The sequence below is a fragment of the Myotis davidii genome, unplaced genomic scaffold (assembly GCF_000327345.1).
Source record: "Myotis davidii unplaced genomic scaffold, ASM32734v1 scaffold209, whole genome shotgun sequence".
NCBI lineage: Eukaryota > Metazoa > Chordata > Mammalia > Chiroptera > Vespertilionidae > Myotis > Myotis davidii.
In genome coordinates, this window is record NW_006300047.1 from 2,603,028 (window position 1) to 2,621,077 (window position 18,050).

General features: G+C 42.0%; 1 protein-coding gene across 4 annotated transcripts in view; it reads right to left on the minus strand.

The window, feature by feature from the left end:
* Nucleotides 1-6,141: 6,141 nt before the first annotated feature.
* The window catches only part of ATF7IP2 (activating transcription factor 7 interacting protein 2), a 110,393-nt gene continuing 98,484 nt past the window's right edge, over nucleotides 6,142-18,050 (minus strand). For all 4 annotated transcript variants that reach the window (XM_015572142.1, XM_015572143.1, XM_015572139.1 and 1 more), the window contains 5 exons: nucleotides 14,181-14,251; nucleotides 12,453-12,511; nucleotides 12,035-12,104; nucleotides 9,095-9,180; nucleotides 6,142-7,672 (listed from right to left, as the gene is read on the minus strand). In XM_015572142.1, coding sequence (XP_015427628.1) covers nucleotides 7,259-7,672; nucleotides 9,095-9,180; nucleotides 12,035-12,104; nucleotides 12,453-12,511; nucleotides 14,181-14,251 — 700 coding nt within the window. In that variant the 3' untranslated portion in view covers nucleotides 6,142-7,258. The remainder of the gene's footprint in view (nucleotides 7,673-9,094; nucleotides 9,181-12,034; nucleotides 12,105-12,452; nucleotides 12,512-14,180; nucleotides 14,252-18,050) is intronic.

The following is an 18,050-nucleotide window of genomic DNA, read 5'->3' on the forward strand; positions in this document are numbered from 1 at the left end:
GGGAAGCCCCCTTAAGGTGACTATGGGGGACTTTGTGTCTTTCCTTATTGGTGGCGAAGGGAACCAAAGTTTTGCCACCCTGATATCGATTTTAAGCTGTTTAGTAAGAAACGAGACTTAGAAAGAACTTTTAACCCTCCCCCCTTTCTTGCCCAAGAGATTCAAAAAAGAGAAACCTGCTTCAGAAAGGCTACCTTAAGATGTTCCCCTTCGCCTAGTTTGAATTAAGTATGGTAGATAGCCCGCGTCCATTGTTTCTGATCACCTAGCAACTACCTATAAGTCGCCCACTGTCACTTCTGAAATCTAATACCCATTCTGCTCCCCCCCCCCCGACCGTCCAGTAATGTCTCATCGTCTTAAGAATTTTCATGCTTCTGTGAATTCCCCACGTGTATGTATTAAAACCTTGATTTTTCCTCCTGTTAATTTGTCTTGTTAGCTGGGCTCTGATGGCTGTTTCCATTTGAGTTGCAGGTTGTGAAAGAATTCACAGAGAAGAGTAACTGAGCAAAAAAAGGTTTATTCACTTTCCAAGGGAGGAAAGGGCCCGGAGCTATAGCGAGCTGCAGGCGCTGTCCCCGTGAGGGACTGGGCTTTTTAAGGGCTGCTTGCAGGTTAAGGTGGGGGCTCTGGGGAGGAGCTGGCTTCACCCGGGTTCAGGTGTAGAGCGTGCTGTGTTCCTCGGGCAGGATGTGACCATAGCACAAGGTGTCAGGGGTCACCTTCGGTTCATCAACCTCGGTACTTGAGTTCTGGCTAGGAAAAAATTCAGAGCCGAGACTCAAACTGTAAGAGAACAGTTAATTATAATATCACAGAGGCAGACGTAATTCATAGAAGAAACGGGCTTGGGAAACAAGTTGTCCAGGTAAAGGAAGGGCTCGTGGAGCTTAGGAGGGAGGAAGGTAAAGGTTCCGCATCTGCAGGGAGGGGCAGGGAAAGGTGCGCGTGTGCTCCAGGGAGGGCTGTGTGCTCCGGGGAGGGAGAGCTTGCTGGCCCTCTGTCCTCAGGGCTTTAAGGGTGGAGATTTTAGAGGAGGTCCCAGGGGAAGATCTCAATGGACTATCAGCTTTCCTGGTATGTCCTTCCAGGGGGTCTCCACTTGTTGATTGGTCAGTGCTGTTAGACACTTTCTTGTGCTCCATTATGCCCTACTGGGAGCTCTTGCCACTCCCTTCGATTTTCCTGTTATTCTCATTGTAGGTTTCATGACTAATGGCCTTCAGTTTGCAGTAAAGGGCCTCACCCAATCCCCAGTGGACGGCCTCCACCCGGCCCCACCTGCACCTGGTCCAGTGGTGACTCTGACTGACCTTTACAAAAGACATTAATATCCCGCTCCCCCTACTCTGCCCCGCTGACACCGACACACTGGTCTCAGCCGCTGTGAGACAATGTAATGAAATTTCTTAAACTCTCACAACGTCTCTTGGTCTGGCTCTTTCAGCATAGACCTAATATTTTTTGTACCCGAAACCCGGCATAGCTGAGGGAGCCTGTGGGGACCCCCACTCCCAGCTGCAGGCTTCTCCAGACCACATCAGCCACTTGAATTTCTGGTGGGGGTTAACTGCTTTATTCTAGAATACCTATGGTGACGTATCCTGTTGTCTCCTGTCCTAGTATGGAAGTCAGATGGGGCTTTTCTCCAGTCCCCTTGTTTTTCTCTAAGGGGGTTGGCGGGAGTTGGAGGTAGGGGGAGTGGCATATTGTCCCAAGTAGATCCCAGGAAAGGAGCTGGAATGTTTATCTAAAGCGTCCCTTGAGATAAACTTTTTTATATATATATATTTTATTGATTTTTTACAGAGAGGAAAGGAGAGAGACAGAGTTAGAAACATCGATGAGAGAGAAACATCGATCAGCCGCCTCCTGCACACCCCCCACTGGGGATGTGCCCGCAACCAAGGTACATGCCCCCGACCGGAATCAAACCCGGGACCCCTCAGTCCGCAGGCCGACGCTCTATCCACTGAGCAAAACCGGTCCCGGCTTGAGATAAACTTTAATGGTGCAGGTGTTGGGACATTCAAGTAGTTGCTAGCGAAGAGGCTACTCTATGCAAGCAGGACCAAGGGCAGGCCTAGGACCGAAAAGACCAGAAGCTTTAATTTCAGGTTTTTTAAAAATATATATTTTATTGATTTTCCACAGAGAGGAAGGGAGAGGGACCGAGAGCTAGAAACATAGATGAGAAACATCAATCAGCTGCCTCCTGTACACCCCTCACTGGGGATGTGCCCGCAACCAAGGTACATGCCCTTGACCGAATCGAACCCGGGACCCTTCAGTCCGCAGGCTGAAGGCTGATGCTCCATCCACCGAGCCAACCCGGTCAGGCTAATTTCAGTTTTAAGCGTACGCAAAATGATTCAACGAACTGCTGGAGGAATTACACCAAATGAAACGTATGCAGTTGCAAATCACACAGCATTTTGTTACTCACAAAAGTTCCTGATGCTGTGAGCACAGGCTTGATGGGATCCCTGTAGTGCTGTGTCCTCCGGGGTCCGGCAGCTGGGCTGGGCTGGTCCGGATACAGGGGGCCAGCATTCCTCACCCGAGAGCTCTGTCACATCTCGTGAGGTACTAGTCGTTCTTCTGTCATCTGGCAGAGAGAGGAGCGGGAGCGGCATTACTTGCCAGACTGACAAAAGGATGTGTCTTTGTGGCCGTCTCAACAGGGGAGCACTGTTGGTTGGCCAGGACCCATTTTTAAAGCCTGTTTCGTACCCGCAGCAGTTCAGGTGGCTATTAATCAATTACGTCAATGCATACATTTTCATCTCAAACAGGGTGAGGGGATACATGTGGTTATCTAGGGAGAGTACATCACTCACACAAATGGTTATCTTAGCAAGTCACTCTGAGCCAGTAACTGAAGTTCAAGCCCTTATCTATGGGATACACACGCTTCAGGGCAATGGGGAACATGTCCTTAATATCACACTTTAGGTTTCAGAAAAGTTAACTCAAACATTTTAAAACCTTTTTAACATATTTAGATATTTTTAAAGCATTTTAAAACATTTCCATATATTACTACAACACATGACTAACTACATACCAGAGGTGAAAAGGTCAATGGGAAGATCTGAGCTGTATGACTGGAGCAGCTCTAAGGGAGGAGAGGATGCCTCAGGGGAAAGGTCCTAATACTTAATTCCTAACACTTGCGCTCCCAAATCTGCTTGTTGCTAGGTATCCATTGCTAGGTGCTTTGTGCCCTGGTGACATTCGGTACCTGGCCTATTGTCTTGCTCTGCTCATGCCTGTCTGCCTACTATAGCTCCATATCTATCGGGGTTCTTGGTCTCATGCAGCAGAACCAGTTAAGCAAGCAGACAGGGAGAGGGAAGGGTGGGAGGGAACATATTACAAAATATAGGAGGCAGCACAAAGGAGGCCCAGAGAGATGAAATGGGTTGCCCGAATTACAGTTAGGTGTTGGAAGTAGCTTTCGGTCACAAGGGTCTGTTTGTAAAGTTCATACTGATTTTGGAGGAGTGAATCCCTGATGGGGACTCAACCCCAGAACCAAGAGGGTTCTTGGCTTCATGCCAGAAAGAATTTAAGAATGAGCCTTGAAGGCAGGCAGCAAGATCATTGAGCAAAGAAGACAAGAAAAGCCACTTCACAGACAAGAGTCCTGGTCTCTCCTCACTAATAGAGTAAGAGACCTTAACCTTCTCTGGAGGTAGAGCTTGTATCTGTTTGTAGCACCTATGAAAAATTACTGGAATGGGAATTGTTGGGTTTAACTTTTATTTTTAAATTTATTTTGATGTTTTCCAGAGTGGAAAGGAGAGGGATAAACAGTTAGAAACATCGATGAGAGAAACATCGATCAGCTGCCTCCTGCACACCCCGTACTGGGGATGTGCCCACAACCAAGGTACATGCCCTTGACCAAAATCAAACCTGGGACCCTTCAGTCTGCAGGCCGATGCTCTATCCACTGAGTGAAACCAGTTAGGGCTGGGTTTAACTTTTAAAAGGTATATTTTGTGGTCTATTTCTTTTATAGTATGAGTGTGTGGTATGAGCAAGCTATTAATAGGAAACTTTACAAGAATTTTCTCTATTTTGTAAGTTCCTTGTGATTTGATCTCATGACTGATTAACCAAGCTTTGCATCTGGAGGCATGCAGACCTTAGCATGGCTTTCCTTTGGTCTATGTGTTTAGTTCTCATGCCTCTTCCCTATATTAATACCCTATGGGAACAATATGAAACATCTCACTCTGTAGGACAGTGGGACAAGCTAGGGCCTTACTCAACACTCCTGAGTGAGGCTACTCTTCCTCTGCCTGAGGACACCCTCAGTCTCAGTGAGGGAGCCATTGAAGCTGTAGAACAAGGAATCTACTATAGTGCTGGACTTGGCCCAGTGTGGCAGAGCTGGTGGAGAAGGCTATGCAAACTCTTCCGAGTCTACTATTGAGCCAGGAGTCACTAGAGGTCAGCCCGGTGGCAGTGGTGAAGGAAGGGCGGATGTGGATAAGAGCAAGAACAAACCCGAAGTGTGTCTGTGTCACATCTGCCCTTGAAGCCATGGGACTCACAGGCCTGTAGGAAGAGCACAGAGCAGCATACATAGGTGCCCTGTACTCGGACAGGCAGAGGCAGCTCTGGGCGAAGCTGCAGGTCCATGAGACAGCAGTTCAAATGGATACAAGCTGCTGTGCTGATGCCCTTTATCCACCATCAGAACATAAAGTGAGACTGGTTTCATTCTGCTTCTGAATCTCATGCAATGTCTCCTGACCCAGGCTAATCCTGAACCACCCAGGGAAGGACTTCTTGGGAAAGGCTGTTTCAGCTTAGCGACGTGGACACAATACAAAGTGACCACACCTGTCTTATGAGGGTCAAAGGCAGTAGAGTGCATCCCTCATTGGCCAAAGATGCCAGAGGTTTGCTTTCTTGTTCACCTTGCAGCTTCCACACCTGCCCTGGGATAAGCCCATCAGATGTTTACCTGGTTTTGATTGTGGAGCCACATGGCAGCCAAGACAGCAGTGAATTCTTCCTGTTGCACCTGTCCAGTGTCCAGGAGGCGTGTAGTGTGGTGAAGATAGTGGGAATCCAGGACCACGGTGCTGGGCTTGAATGGACTGGGTCTACGAATTGGACAAGCCATATAAGCTCCCTGGGCCTGTTTCCCCATTTTAAAAATGGACAAGGATCTTAACATATCATTATGGGGTACAATATGAATTGCATCAACTGTTTTGAAACTTCATGCATTTGTTGCCAAGTATTTTTTCCCCCTATTCTCCAAGCCTGGGTCTCTCAGTTCCTTGGGGATTCCACAAGCCACCCCATAAGCCTTTTCTATTGAATTTAGTTCATCAGAACTCGGGTCTTGCTTAAAGGAGGCATAAGGTTTTCCCACCAAAAGTACATAGTGTTTTGCAGGGTGGGTAAGGTGTTTGCTCCCTGGACTATGCGCTGGACCTTTATTGTCCTTAGACTGGATCTCTTCTGGTCTCGCTAATAGGTAAGTGGAGAATCTTGCCCCTCCAAAAGGCAAGAAACAGTCTTTTGAGCTATGTCAGGGGTGGGCAAACTTTTTGACTCGAGGGCCACAATGGGTTCTTAAACTGGACCGGAGGGCCGGAACAAAAGCATGGATGGAGTGTTTGTGTGAACTAATATAAATTCAAAGTAAACATCATTACAGAAAAGGGTATGGTCTTTTTTTTTTTTTTTTTAATTCATTTCAAATGGGCTGGATCTGGCCCGTGGGCCGTAGTTTGCCCACGGCTGAGCTATGTCCAAGATGCTTGCTGTCAGCTTTCCTCCGTCATCCTATTACTGTGAAAGTTCTTTTGCTTGAGACTGTGTCTATCAACATGCAGATTTGCCAGCTGAAGATGTAGTTTCACTCTGGTGATGCACACCCGAATCTTGTTTATTGTGTTGCCTTTTGGTTTCTTTAGCAAGTGAACATTAGTCTTCATCAACCCAAGATGATCCTCCCCAAAGTGAAACCATTGTCCGGTGCTGCAGGATGCCCTCCATTGCTGTGAGTCTGAAATGGGACCTCACAGGAGGGCAGCTTGTCTCATCCAACCCAGTTCAGGTTCTGGCTCCATCAGATATAATGTTTGAGAAGGGAAAAACACAGGAAACTTTAAAGTAACAGCTTTATTTATGACTGAAAACGTAAAGGCATTCACAGAATACCAAGGAAAACTATTTCCTGTTCAGTTTTTAAAATCTCAGCCCCGCTGAGACCTGAACATTCACCAGGTACCAGGAAAGAATGTATCTCTTCAACAGACTTTCACAATAACAGTTTTCTGTTTCCTCAGCACCCCACAGTTTGTCCCACTGAGCCTTGTAAGTGTAAGACTTACACTTACAAGTCTGTTCACTTTTTAGTTCGCTGGGCTACATATGCGGGTCACAGCTTCACCTCAGTGCTCCCTCAGGTAGAGGTCTGCACAGGACACATCTGCTGGAGTGCCTAGTGTTATGTCCTTTCTTCAAGTAATAAAGGCAACCAGTAATGAGCAAATATGGGTAGCAATAGGGAATCAGCAAATTAAAGCCTTAAATCTAAGGCAGACAATTTCCATTTTTCTCAACTGAAATAATGGGTTGGATAATGCTTTTATAAAAGATACTGTTTTGTGTATACAGCACACAATGCTTAACTAATTTTATTATATACATGTAAGTATACAGATTTAGGGAAAATCTCCAGACTATTTCCCCAAATGATTTATGTAAGAAAAAAAAAGGGAGGGACACAAACTATTAGCTCTTAGAATTTCAAAAGAATGCAAAGACATTTATTTTCTTAAAATCTTGGTGGAGATGCACCCCAAGGATGATCTGCCCTGAGTTAAGAGCTGATTTTCCTGTACCTATAATGACCACAAGCAGGTCACCAAAAGCTGGTTGTTAACAGAGGAAACTGTTAACAGTGGCTGCTTGTATCCTAGGGTTTCTGATAGCAGCAGCTCCATCGTCACCAAAAGTACTGTACTCAGCACAGCTTAATGACATGGATCCATGATAGTGTATGTTTTGAAACATATCCATGGGAAGTACTTATTGAATTAGAAATTCATGAAACTAGAGGCCATTACGACATAGGGAAGAGGACTGTCCCTACACAAAGGGTTCACAATCTTAATTGGCTCTTAAGATAGCAAATAGTGTTAGAAGAACATTGTAAATAGAACTTAAATATGAAAAAAACAAAATGTAGTACAATATATAATTATTGAAGTCTTTTCTTTTACGTAAGAATGTCAGAAAATCCAGGGATAGCTTTTATATCACAGAATGGTCCATATCGCCCAAAAATGTCTTTTGATTGGAGTGCAAAATAGTATCTGTTAGAAGCTAAAAATTGAGATAAAGTACAGGCCATTGGGAGTGGTAAAGCTTTAATTTCTCCAACTTTCTTCCAAATTAACTTAATACCAGGGTTCTCATGGCACAGGAAGAGGTGGTAGCTTTCCACAGGAGCACACTTAGGATTGATCTTGGCGATGTTCCAAGTCAGGGCAATGCCCCTGGGTCTCAGCACCCGTTTCACTTTGAGCTCAGTCTTCTGGGGAGGAAGTGTGTCTCGAACTTTGTCTACCAGATCCAGTAGTGATTGTGGTGGTGCTGGGAGAGGTGGCAGATGCTCAAAGGACTCAGGAACCTGAACACATTTATGAAAAGTTTAGTGAGCTGAATTGGTGGGTTCTAATTATTTTAAAGTAGTTGACTGCAGTTCTACAACATATTATTTTCCACTCCTCAATCCATTTATAAAAATCACTAGAGGCCCTGTGCATGGATTTGTGCACCAATAGGGTTCTTCGGCCTGGCTGATGGGTATTGGGCTGAAACCAGCTCTCCGACATCCCCTGAGGGGTCCCGGATTGCGAGAGGGCAGTTCATGGGTGACACACCCTGGAACCAGGCTCCCTCCTCTCTGGTTCCGGGTGCATCACCGAAGAACCACAGCTGGCAAGTCACCGTAGCTCCTGCGCTGAACATCTGCTCCTGGTGGTCAGTTTGTCATAGCTACTGGTCGGCTGGTCAAACAGGTGGCTGGCTGCTTAGGCTTTTATATCTACACTAATAAGATACCTTAGCAACACCCACCAGCCAATCAGGAGTGCGTATGCAAATTAATCCAACAAAGATGGTGGGTTAATTTGCATATGCAGGTGCTGAGTAGCGGGAGTCATTCCCCACCACCCCAGGCACTCCAGGCCTCTGGGCACATGGGAAGGCAGAAAGGCGGCTCCAGGCTGGAGCGAACACAGAAAGGTGGCTCGGGCTGGAGTGAAGGCGGTGCTGGCAGCCAGGGGAAGGAAGGCTCATTCTTGCACGAATCTTCGTGCATCGGGCCTCTAGTATTTGATAACAAAAGGATGCTTCAAGAATATGTAAGGTTGGATGCAGTCTTTTTAAGCTTGTTTCTTTTACAGTTAAGACTTCTACATTCTGGAATATCACACTAACCAGAATGGGTTAGGGTCCCAGACATTCTGGATAATGTTCCATCTCATTTCCAAATTGTGTTCCCAAACACTGCTAACTCACACAAAAAATGTGCGTGTACGAGAACATCCATTTCCGGGCACTGTCAGCAACAATGGCTACTACTCTTAAAAATCTTTTCGAATTCGTGGAGTAAAATAATGTATATGTTTTAATTCTTGTAGCTTCTAGAAAATTCAATGAAATTATTTTAGTTGTGTAAGTAGACTCACAATAGAACATTTTTATTTGAAATATATTTTTATTGCTCTGAGCGAGGGAAAGGGAGATAAAAACATCAATTATGAGAGAAAAATCATTTATTGGCTGCCTCCTACACATCGAAGATCAAGCCCACAATCCAGACATGTGCCCTGACTGGGAATTGAATTATGATCTAGTTCATAGGTTGGCACTCAACCACCCAGCCACCCAGCCACATTGACCGGACACAACAGAACGTTTACAAAAGGACATTAAGTGCAATCTAAGCTAAAATGTAACCAAAATATTTCTTCATGAGTAAAATGGGCACTTCCATTTCCACTCAATTTGAAATGACTATCCCTTTCAAAGCATTTCATATCAGTACCTGGGTTTCATTTTGGGCCATTGGTGTTGTCTCTTTTGAGATTGACACGGATTTCATATATGACTCCAGCATGGATACTGAACTTTCTGTGAACAACACAAGATTTTAAAAATTAAATTCATCTGCAACATTCAATCCCTTAGCCTTTAAGCAAAGAATAGTTTACACTGTGGGTGGTAATTAAATGTGAACTAAACTTTTGATAAAAATTCAAGATCCAAAGTTACCAAATAGAGAATTTTCCTTTAATATGACAAATCCCCCACTTAAGGTAAATAGTTAAGTCATTAGGTAACTGGGAACCAGGAAAAATTACACAGGGGAGAGGGCTCCCTGCTCAGTGGTCCCAAAGGAGGATTGTGCTTTGTTAGGTTAACAAGGATATTTGCAAGCACAGAGCTATTTACAATCCTGCTTGAATATGTGATACACACAGTCCTGGGAAAAAATCATGCAGGCTGGTATTGAAGGAATCTCTACTGCTGAGGTCTATGCTAGCCTAAAAGGAATTACTTAGATGGGAAATGTGGAGTGCGAAAGGGAAGAGGAAGGAGCAGGGACAAAAGGGAGAGTAGAAGAGAGACACTGAGAAGATAGAAAAGGAAACATAGGGAAAATGTGGATGAGGAAAGAAAGAGAGGTTAAAAGGTACATGAACAGTTTGAAAACAACTAGGGACAGTATGAGGTTGGTAAAAAAAAGGGGTTTCATGTTGGAAAGTTGTAAGGCTGGGTAGAATGCTAACTTCTAAACATTTCAGAAATTTGAACATAATAAGCAGTAAAAATAATTTTAGATCCATTGTGTGTGCAATGACATACTGTTTAATACACTCAATGAATCTCCTCCAATTGAAGCATACAATTAAGAATCTGCATTGTGTTTCAAATTTATTAGTCACTTTATTTACTATGTTAAAAAACATTTTTGGAAGAGGTGATGACTTTGTGATTATAATTATAAGAGTCTTTACAAACTTTTTAAACTGTTTAATTAATTAGAACTAGATTTGTGAAATCATAATCTATAGGTTAATCACCACACAAGAGCTGACACAAATAACCTTTAAAAATTCAAGTGCACAGTTTCATACAAAAAAAAAATTGTGCACTCGTAAGGTGTGGGGGCCTCAGCCCGGCTTGCACCCTCTCACAGTCCAGGAACCCTTGGGGGGATGTCCACCTTCCACTTCCCCCAGGGGGAGAAGGCCTAAGCCACAGTTGGACATCCTTAGCGCTGCCGAGGCGAGAGGATCCCGCTACCGCCACTGTGCTTGTAGCTGTCAGCCTGGCTTGTAGCTGAGCGGAGCTCCCGCTGTGGGAGCATACAGACCACCAGGGGGCAGCTCCTGCATTGAGTATCTGCCCCCTGGTGGTCAGTGCACATCGTAGTGACTGGTCATTTTCCCCTTTGGTCGATTAGCATATTAGGGTTTTATTATATAGGATTGCCATATTATTATCTAACCAATAGACTATGAACTGCCCCAATCAATCAGAACTATACAAAATGTACCCTTATTTGATTTTATACTAACCAATCCAAACTGTACAATTTGGAAACCTCATTTACATGAAGCAGGCAAATATGGAAACTATGGGTGGGAGGGTTTCTGTAAAAAATGGCCTCTCATTTGCCTTGGAAGAGTGCTTTTGGTTTCTAACAGAGGCCTTGTCTAACTGGTTTGCAAACTGTTATTTGATTAAAGTTGCTCCTTTTTTTTGCTCCAGTGCCTTTAGATCAGTAATTCTCAACCTTCCTAATGCTGCGACCCTTTAATATAGTTCCTCATGTTGTGGTGACCCCCAATTCCATTGTTACAAACTGAACATAAAGCATAGTGATTAATCACAAAAACAATATGTAATTATATATGTGTTTTCCAATGGTCTCAGGTGACACCTGTGAAAGGATCATTCGACCTCCAAAGGGGTCGCGACCCACAGGTTGAGAACCACTGCTTTAGACGGATCTGTTTACATGCCCTTGCATCCTCTCACAACCACTATTGTATAGTTAAGGAATTAAACATGATACCATAGGTAGAAAAGAGATTCGTAGTAGCCCCAAACAACCCAAATATCTTTCACTGAGTGAATGGATAAATTATCCTATATAATAGAGAGGTAATATACTAATTAGACCAGACAGTGGAACGACCCTCTGGAATGACCAGTGGGCGGAGGATGGGACAACAGGGCAGCCGGGGCCAGGAAGGCCTACTCTTGTATGAATTTCGTGCATTGGGCCTCTAGTTATACATAGACTACTATACATCCATACCATGGACTACTTACTCAGCAATAAAAAGTAAAACTTGCCGAAACCGGTTTGGCTCAGTGGATAGAGCGTCGGCCTGCAGACTGAAAGGTCCCAGGTTTCATTCCGGTCAAGGGCATGTACCTGGTTTGCAGGCACATCCCCAGTGGGAGATGTGCAGGAGGCAGCTGATCGATGTTTCTCTCTCATCGATGTTTCTAACTCTCTATCTCTCTCCCTTCCTCTCTCTGTAAAAAATCAATAAAATATATTTTAAAAAAAAAAGTAAAACTAATACACCTAATAATTTAGATAACATTCACAGAGAATCATACTAAGTGAAAGAAGCCAATCTCACAAAGATACATACTGCATTATCACATTTATATAACATCCATTCAATAACCTAACTATAAAGGTAGAAACAGATTCACAGCTGTCTGGGTTTAGAGACTGGGGGCAGGAAATAGGTATGCCTATAAAAATGTCAGCATGAGGGAATCTTGTAGTGACAGAACAGTTGTGTGCTTGATTGTGGTAGCAGTAACATGAATGAACACATGTGATAAAAAATTGTCTAGAGCTATAACACACACATGCTAAAAAATAAACTTCATAAACTGGTCAAACACATTTTGAGTTGTTACCCTTTCCTCTTTTTTAAAAAAACAAAGCCGTTACCTGTGTTGCAGTTTGATAGACCTTCTTTAGTCAGATCAATCACAAAATCAAGATTCTTTTCCTCTACAGCCTAAAAAGTTAGGTTAAAAAAAAAACAAAAAGACTTTTGCCTCAATAATGGAAAGATGTTTTTAAAAAATAAAACACATAATTTTAGATTACCATACAGAAAATAGAGATTGAACATTTTATAAATCTTTGTTTTAATTTAACTCTCCTGTGAGAAACTCATGAAATACTTTATAGTTTGAGAATATGACTAGGCAGTGTCCAAATAACTTAATTTGTTAAGCATGACTGTAAAATATACTCATCATTTTGCTTTTTAATGCAAGCTAGACTAGAACCTGGTTATGCTAACTCCTAGAACTAACACATTCAAATAAACAATATTTAAAGACAATTATTTATTACCTACCATAACTTCAGTAACAGCATTAGATGAATTAAAATTTCCTGATGTAATTTTTCCAGTATCTGAAATAAAATTATTAAAATATGAACATTTGGCAAGTTTATTAAACTATTAAATATGTATGTACTTTGTAATATATAAATGCTAAAACACAATAATAATTAAATGCTAATTATCTGCTTATTATACAATCATAAAAAGTAACTCAATTGACTTTAGCTATTCCAAGTCCAATAAGTTAAAACAAAATATAATTTTAGTTCAAAATATTTTGTCAAAAAAAATATTTTGTCGCCGAAACCGGTTTGGCTCAGTGGATAGAGCGTCGGCTTGCGGACTGAAAGGTCCCAGGTTCGATTCCGGTCAAGGGCATGTACCTGGGTTGCAGGCACATCCCCAGTGGGAGATGTGCAGGAGGCAGCTGATCGATGTTCCTCTCTCATCGATGTTTCTAACTCTCTATCTCTCTCCCTTCCTCTCTGTAAAAAATCAATAAAATATATTTAAAAAAAAATATTTTGTCCTTCTGAAGCTTTACAACTATATTAGCAACTCTTGAAAATCTACCTGTAAATACCATTTGAGGAAATAAACTTGAAAATGTACACATTTTTTGTTCAGAATCTTTAGATCAGAATACCTGAGATGGCTGAGCTTTCTTCACAGAACCAATAAGAAAGCTTCAAAGATTCCTTAAACTATTTTATTCACAATAGCAGCAGCACAAACCACAGGGGCAATTAAGTAGCTACATAAGTGGAGACAAAGCTTTCTGAAATTAAAATGCAAATACTCTAATATGCCATAAAAATTAAAATGAAATGGAGAATTTTGAATGAGCAATGATGGGCCAACCAGAGAGCTACTTGGAGAGGAAATTTATTTAAAATTTAAGGTTAAGGTATAATAGTGTACATAAATGTAATAAGTCAGACTCTGAAGAGCAACAACAGTATTATAAAAACACCAAAAATTAAAAAAAAATCAAATATACTAAAGAATTGCCAAACTTTGCACTGGCTGGGTAGTTCAACTGGTTAGAGTGTCATCCCACTATGCCAAGGTTGTAGGTTCCATCCCTTGGTCAGGTCACATTCAAGAATCAACCAACCACTGAATGCATAAATAAGTGGAACAACAAATTGCTGTTTCTCTAAAATAAATTTTTAAAAAATAGACAAACTTTAAATCTTAAGTAAAATATAAGATAACTTAATAGATAAAACAAAAACCAAGCCACCGGCCCTGGCTGGGTAACTTAGTTGGTTACAGCATCATTCCGATATGCCAAGGTTGTAGGTTGGATCCCTGGTCAGGACACACATAAGAAGCAACAATGAATGCATAAATAAGTGGAACAACAAATAAATGTTTCTCTCTCCCTCTCCCTAAATCAATAAAATAAACATTAAAAAAACAACACCCCACCAACATAGGCCAGAGCAAAGAAGTAAAAATAATGTATATGTGAAAGGTAAGTAGTTAACTTACAAAGCCATTAAACAAACGGTAAGGAAACAAAAGGTCATAAATTGATAAGCACAGATTAAAAAGAAAATTCAATTATACTGAGAGGACCTTTATTTATTTAGGGAATATAAATCAAATAAAAATTAAAACATTTTTTTTGAGAGTAAAATTTTGTTTTATTAAAAGGTAATATTCAATTCTCTAAATATTGATTTGAAGCTTTCTAAATTAATAAATTGCATTTTAATCAACTTAAGATACCTGTTAGATTTGATGTAACTGGTGTTGTCAAATTAGGATTTTCCACAGAAATCAACACAACATCATCGTTACTAAAATGATAAAAAAAAATGAACTAAATATGTATTGTTAAGCTTAAACATACAATCAATGGTTAGAATTCTTCTAAATTAACATTTCACACCTGACATATTTTATTTTATTTTTATTTTATTTTTTAAAATATATTTTATTGATTTTTTACAGAGAGAAAGGGAGAGAGATAGAGAGTTAGAAACATCAATGAGAGAGAAACATCGATCAGCTGCCCCCTGCACATCTCCTACTGGAGATGTGCGCGCAACCCAGGCACATGCCCCTGACCGGAATCGAACCCGGGACCTTTCAGTCCCCAGGCCGACGCTCTATCCACTGAGCCAAACCGGTCTCGGCCACACCTGACATATTTTAATCTAATAAATGTGTGTGTGTGTGTGTTGGGGGGGAATGGAAGTGATAAAATCAAATACCCTAGAAACTCCATGTATTACCAATTAGTTATATGACCAATAATAATAATATAATAGACACTTTAACCTCAGTAGAGATCTACTTACAATGAATCTAAATACATTATCTATAAGTATACAATATGCACAAAGGTGCAAAATATAAAAAGTCACCCTAGCAAATATACTTATATACTTGTATTCATGAAAATAAAACAGGTAAGTGAAAGAAACACATTAAGATACCTTGACTCTTACAAGATTACTAGAGGCACGGTGCACGAAATTTGTGCATGGGAGGGGGACCCTCAGTCTGGCCTGCACCCTCTCCAATCTGGGATCCCTCTCGCAATCCAGATCCACTGGCTCCTAAGTGCTCACCTGCCTGCCTGCCTGATGGCCCCAACTGCTCCACTGCCGGCCTGATGGCCCCAACTGCTCCTCCTCCTGGCCTAGTCCCCCTAACTGCCTAACTGCTCTCCCCTGCCAGCCTGATCCCCCTAACTGTCCTCCCCTCCTTGTCTGATCCCCCTGCCTATCTGCTCTCCCCTCCTTGTCTCATCCCCCTAACTGCCCATTGGCTCTCCCTTCCCCTCTGCACCTCTAGAACCCGGCGCAAGAGTACTGAAAGCTCTCTGCGGAGGCCCCAACCCCATCCTGACACCCCCCCTCCAGGCCGAGCCATGTGGCGGGGTGGGGGGGGGCTGCCACGGCCTGTCCTGATGCCTCCCTCTGGGCCAGGCGGGTACGGGAAGCCTGCAAGTGCCTCTGTTGAGAGAGGCCTCTGCCTCCAAAGCAGCGTGATGTTAGTGCTGGGCAGGCCTGCTTGTGCCAGCACTGGGAGTGAAGTCCCTGCCCATCAGCTCCTGTGCAACCTGTTAACCTGCGCATGCAACCTGTTAACCAGTTGTTACTGGGACACTGTTAGGACCAATTAGAATATTACCTCTTTATTATATAGATAATTATAGTTATGAAATAGTCTGAGTCAGAAGATTGTATTCTGCTCTCATTTGACCCTGACACCACTTTTATGAGTTAACATTTAAATCAAAATTTTTGTTAAGAAAATCTTGAGTATTGGGGAGATAAAAATGGAGGTGGAGTAAGTGGATGCTGCTGGGACATGGTCCCAGGACCAAACTGGAATTACAACTAAAATACAGAAAAAATCCTTCAATAATCAACTGATGATTCACTCGAGAGAACCCTGATACCCAAGGACTGAAAGTGGAGACCACATAGAGACTGGTAGAAGACCTGGATGCTCAAAAGGGCTGGCTGGGCTTCCACAGAGAGCAACTGAATTTCCGGAGAGATACCTCAACTCTGGGGGGTTGTCATTGCGAACTTTGGGGTCTAATCCCCAAGTAGAGAGCACCAGAACTGAGAAGGGTACCTGCATAATATCTGCGATGAAAAGCAGCAGGGTTGTTGTCTGCCAGGGAGAGATGGCTGGAAATGTAGGCACCTCAAAGAGCCAACACATGAAAATCCCTGTAAACCACTCACCTGTGCTCTGCCAGAGGGAGGGCAGAGTGGACTAGAGCTGTGTGAGCAGAAGCCAGGGTTTGGAGCTCTGGGGTTAGAGCAGAGAAGGCAGATACCCCTGGTTTCCTGTGCTGAATCATTCCCTCATGCTCCAGAGGGCATTTTTCCAAAGCAGATAATTGCTATACAGGCAATTTTGCCTGTGGGGGAAGACAGTTTACCCACCCTATTGGAAAACACCTTGTCCAACAGTGTGAAGTTTCTGAAACCCATTAAGACACTGAGAAGAACAATAAGCCCCTAGTTGGAAGCCACTGCCATACCCTGGTGGAAAAACTCTCATTACACCTGTGGACGATTGCCTGAGGGGTATTCAAGACTACAGACAGAGGCAGTCTGCAGGCAGAGGCAGTCTCTGGAGGCTTTGAGTCTTTGGGTGACCTAATTAGTCAGAAACAGCATTTGACACTGTACTGCACTAGAGATTGAGAGGTGTATCAGATTTACCTAATACATAGTCCCAAATCAAAAAGGCAGCCAAAATAAGGAAATAACAAAACAACCCCAAAATGAAAGAACAAGAGAATTCTCAAGAACAGATAAAGGAAATGGAGATAAGAAATTTATCTGATACAAAGTTCTGAATAATGTTGGTAAAGATGTTCAACAGCATGAGAAAAGATATACTAACTATGAAAACAGAAATAAAGAATGTCAGTACAAATAGAGAAGACATTAGGTGAACTCCAAAGGCCCATGCCCAGACACATTATAATTAAAACAGCAAAAATTAAAGACAAAGTGAAAATCTTAAAGGCAGGAAGAGAAAAGCAAATTGTTACCTGCAAAGGGGCTCTTATAAGGCTTCCATCTGATTTCTTATCAGAAACACTACAGGCCAGAAGGGAATGGCATGAAGTACTCAAGGTAATGGAAAGCAAGGATCTGAAGCCAAGATTACTATATCCAGCAAAGCTATTATTAAAAATAGATGGTCAAATAAATAGCTTCCCAGACCAAAAAAAAAGGGGGGGGGGGCTAAAGGAATACATTAACACCAAACCAGCATTATAAGAAATGCTAAAGGGACTGCTATAATGAGAAGACAGAGAGAGAAATCTAGTCATACAGAATTAAAGTGGAAATAAATGAATACCTATTAATAATAAACTTAATCGCTTCTCGGCCTTTTGGCTAAGATCAAGTGTAATAATAAACTTAAATGTAAATAGATTTAATGCCACAAACAAAATACATAGGGTAGCTAAATGGATACAAAAACATGACCCACTCTATGCTGTCTAGTTAATAAACTATTTAACCTACAACTTAAAGAACTAAGAATAGAAAAACAAGAAAAACACAAAAGGAAGGAAATAAAAAAAAAAAACAAAAAAAATTGATGAAATCAAGAGCTGGTCCTTTGATAGTATAAACAAGATTGATTAGCTGTTAGTGAGACTCATGAAGAAACAAAGAGGACCCAAACAAATAAAATCAGAAACTAAAGCAGATAAGTAATCACAGATATCAGAGAAACACAAAGGATTGTAAGAAAATACTAAGAACAATTATATGGCAACAAACTAGACAACCTGAGGGAAATAGACAAATTCTTAGAAAAATATAATCTCGCAAAACTGAATCAGGAGGAATGAGAAAACCTGCATAGGCCAGTAACAATTGATGAAATAGAAGTAGTAATCAAACATTCCCAGCAAATAAAAGCCCAGGTCTGGATAACTTCACAGGGGAGTTTTACCAAACATTCAAAGAACTCACAACTGTACTTCTCAAACTATTCCAGAAAATCCAAGAGGAAGGAACACTCCCAAGCTCTTTTTATGAAGCCAGCATCATCCTAATTCCAAAACCAGATAGGCACTACAAAGAAAGAGAATTATAAGCCAAT